We start from the raw sequence: 12,737 nt of genomic DNA, 5'->3' as shown, positions 1-12,737 counted from the left end.
CTTTAAATTAATAACTGTGAAAAATTCGAATTTCGTTATTTGTGTTGGAGTATCAAAAATAACTCTGTTTTGATGAGGCTGAATTAGATGGCTTTTAAAACATAATAGAGACGAAGAAAACATATTTTGTTGATTTTTTTCATTCAATCATACCCTCTTCTCCAAATAAATGCCAATAAAGCCTGGAAAATACACAATGGCAACATTACAGAGAAGTTTAATTTTCGGTCTGTGACACTGTGCGCGAGTATACGTGTTATGATTTTGCACGCGAGTACAGGAGGGTTAATAGCACTTGATTGAAACATATTTGGTCACAGTGTTACATGGATAGAAAACATTCAAATAAACTCTTTCACATGAATGTATTTTTAAATTCCCAGAGGAACTGGCAGATTATTTTCCGGATCTTTCTCGATGCTGAATGGCATCCAAACGGAAAGAATTCTGCGCGTGTATGTGTGTGTGTGTAGCGGCTGCTTCGAGATCTTCCCGGGGAACCGTTTGTGACATCACTCTCCTCCTGATGGATTCCCTTCTGGCCTAAGGTGCACAAACAGGCTCTTGGTGACACCGTTCATCCGCGCTTTCATGATAAACGAAGAGCTCCACCACAACAGCGACAAAATGCTCCAATCGCTGTTCAATTTGAACTGAGTGGATTTCCGGGCGGCGCTCGCTTATATACCGATTGGTGATTTCAATAGCCTGTTTTGAAAGCAATTTTAAGACTATTGAAACAAGTTTTTGGATCAGAAAGTAACAAGTATAAAACGCGTAGACATTTTATCTCGCTCGCTCTCAGCTCTGCTCGCTGCTCGCTCTCAACTCTCTAGAGCACTGAGAGCACAAGGCAGACAATCGGATATCCCCGTCCGGGATATCTTAGGTAGCCGTGATCCTGATCTTCTGCTTCATCTATACATGTTCCTCAGAAACGCCGATGTCAACGTTTAATGATGTTTCCTTCGTTGTGCCCCCGTTTCATATCCCTCCTATCCGATCGATAAACTTTTACTTAGTCGCGGCAATACATACACACACTCTTTACAGATGCACGGGCCGAAGGTTGTGCAGTCCACTGATCATTCAACAAGAGCCAAAGGTTGTACCGCTCATGACAACTCTACACGAGCTGATGATTGCGCCGGCTAGTGACCATTCTATCCTGGATTCCTCGAGGCGAGAAAGACGCACCACGCTAGATATGGGGTACAGACTAGGGGGGCGTTGCTGATTAATGGTCGGCTGCATCCCAATAGGAAGTATCCCGTGTCGGGCACACGTACAGAGCATCGAAGACTGCTACATACCAATTATGAGAACACTTGTAATACTAACCTCGAGCCAACCGCGAGTAATCGGTTACATATTACTAACATAGTTGTAAGACAAAAATTGTCAAAATATTGGACCGGCCCCGTCAGGCTAACGCCACATGTGCCTTAATAAAATATATATTTTGGAAAAAAAAGAAAAAAAAGTTTTTATCATACCATTTCGTTCAGTTGTTTAGGAGCTATTAACGTTCAAAATCTCGGTCTCCGGCGTAACGCTTTCGTTTTCGAAACTTTGATTTTACACCCCGATATAGAAATGAAATACGTAGTCCTACGTCAAAACTCATTATTTACTAATCAAGCAAATGAAATCAAATTTGGCATCTGAAGGTTTTAGGGTGCAATAAATGTTTCTATGGTGGTTAGTTTCCCCACCCCCTCTCTAAGTGGAGGGGGGGTGGTGGCTGCCATACAAATGAAACACAAATTACTGCATTACTCGAGAATCAATCAAGCAAATGAAACTGTTCGTGACAACACGAAGGAGCGCCAACTGTCTGTGGATTGAGGAACTACAAAAGCGAAAAACCCCTCGTTCGTCAGTTATGCGTTCATTTTGATTATGCGTTTGTCTCGCGTTTGGCTGACGTTTCATCGTTTCCGCATACCGAACGAATGACGTCACGACGGATATAAAAGAAGGACATCTTGTTTGCCTCGCTCTCTTTCCTGTTCAACGACGCCTGCCGTCAACTCCTTCTAAGAAACGACACCTGCTGTCATCATCTCTTTCCGGCCAACGACACCTGCTGTCAACCATTTTGTGAAAAGGCGAACATCAGTGAAGAAAATTAATGTGTGCGACTGATATCTGAACGGACTGCAAACTATATTGAATTATAAGTGTTAGGTTATGTAAAATAAAGGAAGATAAATTAGTGAAGTGAGTGAATACCTACCTGAACGTTTTGGTTTTCTGATGACCTGAAATAAAAAGGGAAAATAAGCGAAATATACCTACCTGCTGTAATCTGCTACCGGTTGCAAGTAATTTTTCGGGGACGTTTCGCTCGAACGGACAACAGCCCGTCTGCTGCTTTGATGATCTACCGACAGAAACCAAATTAAGCATATTGAAATTTTAGGGTGCAATAAATGTTTCTATGATGGTTAACAGTCTTCCATGTTTCACAAAAAACACTGCGTCCGGGATAAACATGTCCACGCTGCTGTTCACAGTTTTGTGTTTGAGTACAAACATGATTATTTCGTACCTATGTTTGAAAATGTGACATGTTTGTATTCGTAGTATGTTTGGACATACGATGTTTAATCCCAATGTTTCACATGATGTTCGAACATGGTGTACATTTTCTCTTACATTTTCACCCCAGGCACCGGCAGTGCGTAGAGTAGAAGAAGCGAATTGGACACCACTCAACGCCGGGTTTGTTGGTATGTTGGTGTGGAGCATTCTTATATTTACTGTACAGGTTCCTCAATGTAGTCGGTATAAACTTACAGTGAAATCACCCGACACAGGGAATAAATATTCACCCCGATTCTGTATTCCGAACGATTCGAAATATTTCGAACGACTTGAAAAATTTCATTCTGTATTCCGTTTGAATTGTATAACATCTTTCGTTCGACGCTACTCGAATGTCAAACCGTTTCTTTATTTCGTTCGAGTGGTGGTTTGCAGTCGAATTTCTCCCGATATTTTTTTACTGCGGATTGCTAAAAAAATGTAAGTAAAGTTTTACATCGGTTGCTTTTAATTGATTTTTTAATCAAATTTCTATTCACAGGGATAAAATCAAAAACATAACAACAACAAATAAACAGTTTGAGCGGCTGGTGCAGCTTTTGGAGAAGAACCCCGACATCGCAAAAGGATTTATACGTGGTAACTCCGGACCATTTTGGAACGATTGTGCTGCTGAATTAAACAGTTTGGGACCACCCATCCGTGACGGGTCTGGATGGAAAAAGGCATTTACTGAAACTATTCCGAAATAATACATATGTATTTCACTTTTAATGTCCGGCAGGTGTGGGCGGATTATAAATCAGCGTTGAAGCGCAAACTCTCTCACAACAAAAGAGAGCAAAGGGCAACTGGAGGAGGACCCAACAGAACGATACATTTGTCTGAGCTAGAGGAGCAAGCGGTTCAGCTAACTGGACTATTGGAAACCGTAGAAGGAATACCAGGTTGTTCTTCACAAGGAACACCTAAAGGAAAAAACAACGAGGATAATGCAGATGTAAGTTGCGATTCAATTGACGAGTCCGACGATGCGAATGATACGGCTATTCCTCAATGCTCCCAACCAAAGAGACCTAGGCTATCTGCCCTTAATTTAGTTCAAATACAAACAACAACAGAAATTTCACTCGGAAATGGAATCGCTGTTGGGTACCTCAAACAAAAACCTCAATGATATGGTACATTACCAACGCCAATTCGCCAAAGCAATCAACTCAATAGATACTGGTCTCAAAGAAATGTTGAAAGAACAAAATCGACATAACAGCGAAATGGAAAAAATCGCTCGAGAGAAGCTGAAGGTTAAAAAATGAATATTAGAAATGCAAATAGAACATTTTTCCGAACATTCAAATATTGCATTATAAAAAGACGGGTGGGTAATGTCGGGGACATAACCGGAGTGACGTAGGACTATACAAAGGGGGCAGCTTTTGTTAAATATATATTTTGAATATATTGTTTTATTCTCTTCTCCTACGTGAATACCTACCTATCTACCTGAAAAATGGATTAGTTTACTGTTTACTCTTTATGAATATGTTGATGGTTCTGAAAAGAACCTTTGGTGTTGTGTTTTTGTTATCACTCGATATTCCCATCTTGTTCGGTTAAACCTTCCTGTTTAGCTATTGCGTTTGCCACTCGCCACAGCTTTCACAGTTGGAAAATTTCTTCCCATCCAGCTTGGGACATGTTGTTCAGTAAATTACATTTAATGCAACGTGCCGGAGAAACACTTTGCCACTCACTGAAACTAATTGTTGCCTTGATGAGCGCCGAACCGAAGCTGTTCTGTTCTTGATGCGGGTTTTCTGATTGTCGTGAGCAGCTTTGCAAGCCAACTCGAGCACTCCGACGGCCGAAACTCTATAATCGCTGTTAGGTATACTGGTGCTCCGGCACAAATCCGTTCGGCCTAGTTACCCTTGCGGAGCAATCAGTGAATGCGACCAACAGGGAACTGGAGACCTGCACGGTTCGAGTGAGACTTTGCCTTTCCCTTAACTTGTCCTCCTTTGTTACGTCCACGATGCCGATACAACCACACGGCTTTACGGTTTGAAAGAAAATAAGATATTTTATTTGAGGTCCGCGTGTTTTATACTCTAGCGGTACACACTCACAGGATAGAACCAAAACGGCAGACTCAGCCAGAGGGGCGAGTCCAACGAGACGAACGAATGAGCGTTAAAAGGCAGCGATGGCAAAAAAATACATTCATTACGATTTGTTCGCTCGTTGGATTCACATGCAGGCTAAAAAGGGTCCTTTTCAGGATCACAAAATTATCTTCAATCTAAAGAGTTTATTGTTTTGTTATCACTCGATATCCCCATCTTGTTCGGCTAAACCTTTCTGTTTAGCGATTGCATTTGCCACTCGCCACAGCTTTCACAGTTGGAAAATTTCTTCCCATCCAGCTTGTGACATATTTTACAGTAAATTACATTCAATGGCACGTCGCATTACCACCACTCAGTGTCGGATTGGAGGTAATTTTAACCTGAACATTTGCGATGACAGTGGTACAGTGTCGACTTTCAATGTGGGGTCATAATTTGGATCTCTATGTTTACAAAAATGTCCAACTAAATAAATCGCATTACATGTCCGTCCAATTAGCTAAATGTCGAACTTATTGTAAATTACTGTACTTTCAATCTGGAAACAATTTAAGAATTGGTGAAAATTGAATAATCAGGAAAGTCCCCAACTATCAATAAGCTCAGAACAACTGCCAAATTCACATACTCATCAGATCCTGGCAAACAAATTATGAAAACATCAATTTGTGTTTTATTATTATTTTGGATAATGTTTTAGAAAGCATTGAACTTTATTTCTTAAACTCTTTTTTGGAAGCTTTAATGGCCCTGAAAAGCGCCTTGTTTTATGGAATGGTTCCAATTTAGAAAACTTAGTACTCGTGGTTTTGAAAAAAACCATTTCGAACGCCCTCGATGCCGCCTTGTTCTGGATTTGCCACCAGATCAGATTATAAAAAGAACAAACTTTTTTCTTCTGCTACCTGCTGCCGTTTTGCGATTGCGTTTGCCAATCGCCACTCGCTGCAACTGCCTGTTGTCTTGATGTCCACCGAACCGAATGTGTTCTGTTCCGAATGCGGGTTTTCTTATCGTCGCGAGCAGCTTTGCCAGCTAACTCGATCACTTCGGCGGCCGAAACTATATAACGCCGGCTAGGTGGACTGGTGCACTGGTACTAACGCGCTCGGCCTAGCTACCCTTGCGGGGAACTTCAGATCAACACGGTTCGAGCGGGATTTTGCCTTTCCCTTCACTTTTCCTCCTTTAACATGTCCAGACATGGCTGCTTGGGTTGGTTTGTTGATGTGTTGTGATGCGAACCGATGTGGTGTACGGTTTGAATGAGAATGATCGTTACGGCAGCGGAGCGGGAATTTTTAAGCTGACTGGCTGGCTCGAGAATTACGCATGTGTGAGACTGCGACCAATGTTTCCCTCATTTTTTTTCTTTTTCCTTTCCAGTCGTGCTTCATTCTATTTCGCTGCTGCTCTGGTTGCCCGTTTTGGTCGGTATGATTTGAGGAGCACAAAATGGACCAATCAAAAATGGGCACATAGTGCATTTGGACAATGCTTGATATTTCACAATTATTCAATTATTTATCTCAAGAAAAATGAAATGTTATTCGTTATGATAGATGCGTAGATATATTTCCTATCAATTGATGCAAAAACCTTTGCGATCTATTGAGAAATGCTCGAGTTATAAGCGTTCCAAATCTTGCATTTTTTCCTACTTGTTCAGTGCCTAGATTTCCATTTCTCCCCTATATCTTCCGGTTAGACGTAGTCCTACGTCAAAATAAACACAAGATTTAGACATTAGATCACCAAATCGTATTATTTTATTTATCGCATACAAAAAGTAAAAATAGATGATAGTTGCTAGTATTGGAGAGAATAAAAATTTATTGATATGACTCATCAAAATATGCCCCCTACTGAGAGCATCCGTATTCCAAACATATATTATGAAGTGCACAGCACACATTCACAATTTGAGCACATTTTGTAGGAGTATAATGTAGTTGTCGCGCTCCAAGTAAACATCTAAAACGATTTTTAAGAACACCGATTGTTCGTTCGACTATGCCTCGACCTAAAGCATGCCTCTGGTTGAAATCACTTTCCAAACTGCCTTCTTCCGGAGCTCTGAATGGCGTTACCAGCCATGATTCCGATGGGTAGCCTGCATCACCTGTGGGAAACAATTTTATCATGCACATCTAGGAAATTTAAACAATTTTGTTTACCCAGTATTTTAGTTTGTATCTGCTCGAAATACGTTCGTACAGGGCCTATTCGCCATATATGGGCATCGTGATTAGATCCGTGAAAGCTAGGATCAACGAAACTGCTGATCGTCACAAACCTATAACGCCAAAAAAAAAATTAAATACAATTTTTTAATTTAATGCATGCTGTACTTACAATGAGAACGTTCAGACTGTAGAACCCCTTTCGATTATAAAATAAATTTCGATTCTGATTAGGGGGGATTATTTTTATATGTGTTCCATCAACACACATGATTATTCCTGGAATTCCAGATTTCTCATAGAAATAAAGCTTGGCACGTCGCTGTTCATTTTCCGGCATTTCCAATGATATCCACTTAGAACATAATCTTCGCTCCAGTATGTTCAGCATTTCAGATAACACCTTAGAAAAAGTGGACTGTGCCATCGCAATATGGAAATCTTTTCCCGCTCCAAGCTGGTAGTTTCCCTCAGCGAAAAATCTCAAACACGCCGCCAGCTTTTCCTTAACATGAATGCCACTTTTCTTCGTGTTGGAAAAATCGTGTTCAATTTCCCCCAAAACGTATCGGAATGCCTCTTTATTCAAACGAAAGCTTTTAATGAATCTGCATAGTAGAGGAAAATCGATAATAAAAAATCTAAGAAATTCAGAGACAAATAAATTTTACTTACGCATCGTCCATTTGGCTAATTTATTTTCTCACTTATTTTCTATTCACACCGAAGAACAATTCAAATAAATTTAAATTTCAGCACCCGGCACAACTGTCTTTTAGGTTTATTTTGCTTATTTTGCCATTCGACGACATTGAGTTTTGACGTTTGGTATTTGTGAGGAAAACATATATGAAAATCGATACTTTTGTATCGTGCAGTTTTGTATGATTTTGGTGATACAAATAATAAAAGTAAGTATCAAACGAAAGGGTAATCTTCTCCAATGCTAATTATGTCAAAACATATAGGATAGTTGCGTAAGGTGACCATTTTTATGCTGAACAAAATGATGCATTCGTAATGAATATAAATTATCGAAACAAAAATTATGAAAGAAAATTGAGTTGGCTGTATTAAAAATGTATTTTACACTATAGTTTGACAAGTTCTCTACGAACTAGTGGAATAAAATTTTGCATAAATAGCGATTTATGATGGTTCCTAATATTAATATAAACTTTTCTTTTCATTTCGATTATATTGTATATGAAATAGATGTAAAGGAATGGCAATGCATATTGCAATCATTTAAAACACATATGGTCACAGTTTTCACTGACCACTTTTGAATTGAAAACAGTCTTTTGCCATAGTAATTTAAATAGTTCACAGCAATCCCACAAACAGAGAAATTGATTGCAGGTGGCAGCATCGGTGAGTCGTCAACGCGAACTGTTCGAATTTCTTTCGAACAGAATGAGCAATACGTTCGAAATAGGGAAAGCAAAATTATAACTCGTTCAAGATCGCAGTTTCGAACGAAATGCAAATCTGACGGAATGCAGAATAGGGGTGATTGAGTATGACTTACCGGCTCGACAGTTGTCTGTTGTGAGAGGAAATGATGCCCAATGTATGGCTTCTTTCTTTCTTTGTTTTTAAGAGGCTTTAAACTTTGCAGTTCATTCGCCTCTAAGAATGTATGGCTAACTAGTGTTGCCAGTATATAATATCAACATCACTGTTATACTGTCAACTGCGAGGGATAGGACGTTGTGTCTTTCACGCACCTCACAGTTGGTATGCTTTCCTATCATGACAATGGTTGCTTCGTCTAAAATATTGGGCAAGTAAAATAAACCTCTTTTTCTGTTCTGAACAAAATAAACATCGATTGATATCAGAGTTTTTCACATTGGATTTCATTATTTAGTGCACGCATCAATTTATATATTGAATTCATGTAACATTCGCTATTATTAGCTATTTGAACAAGTACTAAAATTGAATAGAGCGTGGCGGAGGTGTTTAGTTACCCACAACCAATTTTTAATTACAGTATTTTTTTTAAGTACCAGAATTATTCAGCAGTGACATGTTAGGCGTGACGCTAACCACTCGACCACGGGAGCAACAATTTTGGCTGGATCTTTGAATACAAATGGCCAATACTGCTTGTTCGCGACGAACGCGACCCGAGCTATAAAACGGGCGAAGAATAGCAGAAGAAAGGATGATGCAATCGCATGCACATATAGCATATGTAGTGTAGTGTAAGTGTAGCTTTTAGTTTTTTCCTTCATTCAGTTTGTGATAACATCGAGAAATTGATGGTGTGTTTTAGCCGCTGAAATTTTTCTGCTGGTTCTGCTGTGTGCCGCTGAAGGTTGCATCTAAAACTAATTTTTGGGTATTTATTTTTTTGGTCAACATTTGTACGACGTCACCCGCTGTGCAGTCGGCTCCCTAGACTTTAATTGCCAACATGCACGCAAAAAAAAATCTCATGGAAAGCTTCTTTCTATTCAGAGAATGTTTTCTTTGCACGAAACCAAGGATTATTTAATCAGACTTGCAAAATGTGCATGAACTTATAGCCTCTTAGTTCGTGCAATTTTTGAAATGCGAACTAAATTTCAAGTTCGTTTCTGTGAAAAAGTATTCTACGAAGAAATGTTTTGGGATGAATAATTTCTTTCCATACAAATGAAACACAAATTTCTGCATTACTCGAGAATTAATCTAGCAAATGAAACCAAATTTGGCATCTGAAGGTTTTAGGGTGCAATAAATGTTTCTATGGTGGTTAGACTCTCCACCTCCTCTCTAAGGGTGGGCTGCCATACAAATGAAACACAAATTACTGCATTACTCGAGAATTAATCAAGAAAATGAAACCAAATTTGGCATGTGAAGGTTTTAGGGTGTAATAAATGTTTCTATAATGGTACGGCACCCCTCCCTTCTCTGGAATGGTCCCATAAAAATATTACACATATTTTAGCCAAAAATATTCCAACCAAACATGACAATTCGGAAAACTCTGAAGGAAACAGGGAAAATTCGGAAAAATAAATTCCCATGTGTTCTACAATTACATAGTGACAAGGGCTGTTAGTCAATTTGATGTTTGCGCTAGCGCAATTGATCTTTGTTCGAAACTGGAAATGGATTTTAATGTGATGAAACGCACATATCTTCCTCTATCTATACTAATAAAAAAGTATGGTTGATAAGAGCAGAACTCGAGGAAGGAATTGTCCGATTTAGGGCTGTCTTTATTCTATCATATTATCTGTATAAAACATTTATTCCATGTTACGGAGAAACATGTTATTTGCAATTGGTTGAAAAATCTTGAACGAGAATTGTGTCTGAAAATAATCTGATATAATAATGATGAGTTTTATTAGAAATACTAGGAATTTTATAGTTAAAGGTAAATTCAACTGGGTCGATTAGAAGATCAATCAATGAACAGTTCTGTGATTGGACCCATGAACTTGCTCATAGTAAGGAAATGTGAATGTTTGAAGGTATTGATAACAAAAAACAAATGTTGGGCGGAACGAAGATTGCCGGGTCAGCTAGTGATCAAATAAAAAATCATTCAGCTCTTCATGTAGCATCGTGAATTCAGGTTTTTAGCCTGGAACAAACCGGAATGGCCTGGAATCTGGGGCAAAACATACGCCGCACCGTCCGACGCGAATCCTTTAAGACGATCCTTGTAAGGTGTTCCGTCCTTATGATACTGATCAATTATTACCTTAAAGCACCTTAATGTTGCTCTGTTCAAATATAGAAATTTTCACACGTGGAAAAAAATCTGTACCGTTCTGTACTTTTCGACGAGAATCTGTACTCTGTACTGCACAGAATCTGTACCAAAAATGACGAAAATCTGTGGAAACACTGATCTGGAGATGTATTCCTACCAGTGATGTTCTTCGTTGAAATAAAATGTTTTCTGGAATACACTCCTACAGGGTGGAAGCCGAATGAACTTTGTAGTTTATGGCCTCTATGAGAGAAAACATCATCATTATATGAATTGTTTAAATTTTTTACATTTACACTTTATTTTTCTATTGATTCGAAACATGGTTATATTTAACTAGTACCAATATGTTTTCGTAGGTATCCTGTCTTCATAAATTCCCATATCCTTCATTATTTCCATCTCAAATGTTTGCAAAGACGGTTTGAAAGTGATTTCTTGAACCACGCCAGCAGGAGTATCTTTGGGGCGCTCTATGTACACACTTTTCGTTTTATAGTCGTGAGTTTCGTCGTCCGATTTAGGAATTGGAATAATTCTTCCCGTGCGCGTTGAAACCCGAACCTTCTCGCCATCCTCGGTGTACCGCCATTCAATATCTGTCCCCTGAAGGTCGGACGGGTCTACTAAACGAACCTGACCCGTAACAAGCAAGGGTGATTCTGATTTTATCATCACTCCCGGATAGTCTTTTTCATCCGCAACTTTTCGTAGATGACAATTCAGTCCACCCACAATCACCCAGTTGCGCTCCTGGAAAACCTGACTCACTATACCCTGTTTCCCCTTATCTTTCCCAACGAGCAGCTCCACACGATCTCCTCTGAAGAACGACCAGTTGGCGATCGGCTCGACAAACACTTTTTTGCGAATAGTTCCCGGCATATTCTGCTGGCGGAACTGTCCCGTCCAAGGACGATTTGTCGTGAAACGATACTTTTTGCGCTCCACCGTCCGGGGCAGATACTGAGGTTTACCACGAGGAGTTTTCCAGTGTACCTAAAAGATAACTGAATGTATAACAGCATTCTATTCATGCCGGCTTTCTTAGTTCTCATCTGACTTGTTCCATACTCCGCTTTACGTAAGACTCAGGTAGGTTGGCGTACTTTTTCGAAAATTCGCCAATTTTCTGCAACACTGCGGTTATACGCATATTGGGATAATTTTATCAACGGTTCCAAATGCAAATTCTAAGTAGTGGATCTAAAAAAGTGAGTTCGCATGAAAATTGTTATGAAATCAAAATTCAATGTTTAGTGTTATTGAATTTGACGTTTCACAAAGCAAGGAGAAGATGCCAGGTTTGAAGACATGTCTTCGTTTTGAACAAGGCGCGTAGAAGTATATCCTAAGGTGGGCCAACTTGCTAAAACCACTCTTCAGCCATCTTGGGAGGCTACTGTGTTTTGTTTGTAAACAAAACACAATACGCTTGTGCCCAAGCTCGCTCGTGATCAGTCTGTCTCTTTCACACTTGGAGGAAAAAATTCCCCTTCTGCTTTCTTCCGTACTGTTTTCATATACCGCTCCCCTAACCAACTTAGTGACGAAACGGCCTCACCTAGTACCATAGACCCGTCTTGGTTTTGAAGACATTTGACTTAGGCGGCGGTGACACTGGATGCAGAAAAGTGGTCGTACGAATTGTATGCAATAGTGAAGCTAAACAACCACATTGAGTTGTATTGGTGTGGTTACATTGCTTCCCCCTTGCTTCGTTCGTATTCGTCAGCTTCTATCGAACAAAATTGTTTGTTTCTATTCGTACAATCAAATTTTCGTGCGTACTCCTATCCAAAGTAACCTTAGCCTTAAGCCGGGTTCAGACGGTGCGAGTAAGCATACGAGTCGATCTAGTCAGTTACTGCAGTGCAGCTACTCACACCGTGTGAACACATCATGCCAGTTAGTGTCATGTGTGATTCGGCGTGCGAGCTACTTCAAAGTTTTTTGAATTTACTCGCACTCGCATCCCTCAAAACGTCAAAAAACAGAATTTAGCGTTCGAATCAGGGATGCCAAATGTAAACAAATGTCTCTATTTTTAAGATATTTGAAAATATGCGAAGATATTTATAGACTTGAAAAATATTGGAAAAACAAATAAAACCCTAATAGTTTCTAAACGGAATCGTTGTTATTTTGTTTGGC

At 39.5% G+C, this 12,737-nt stretch overlaps 1 protein-coding gene across 1 annotated transcript; it reads right to left on the bottom strand.

Annotated features, from left to right (window-relative positions):
* Positions 1–10,856: 10,856 nt before the first annotated feature.
* Positions 10,857–11,901, bottom strand: LOC129776531 (probable 39S ribosomal protein L24, mitochondrial). Its single transcript, XM_055782232.1, has 2 exons — positions 11,647–11,901; positions 10,857–11,582 (listed from the first exon to the last, which is right to left on the bottom strand). Exons 1-2 carry the CDS (start codon positions 11,737–11,739, stop codon positions 10,920–10,922), a joined length of 756 nt encoding a protein of 251 aa, XP_055638207.1. The 5' UTR covers positions 11,740–11,901; the 3' UTR covers positions 10,857–10,919.
* Between the last annotated feature and the right edge of the window lie 836 nt (positions 11,902–12,737).

Source organism: Toxorhynchites rutilus, chromosome 3 (assembly GCF_029784135.1).
Source record: "Toxorhynchites rutilus septentrionalis strain SRP chromosome 3, ASM2978413v1, whole genome shotgun sequence".
Lineage (NCBI taxonomy): Eukaryota > Metazoa > Arthropoda > Insecta > Diptera > Culicidae > Toxorhynchites > Toxorhynchites rutilus.
This window is presented reverse-complemented; position numbering and strand designations above follow the sequence as displayed.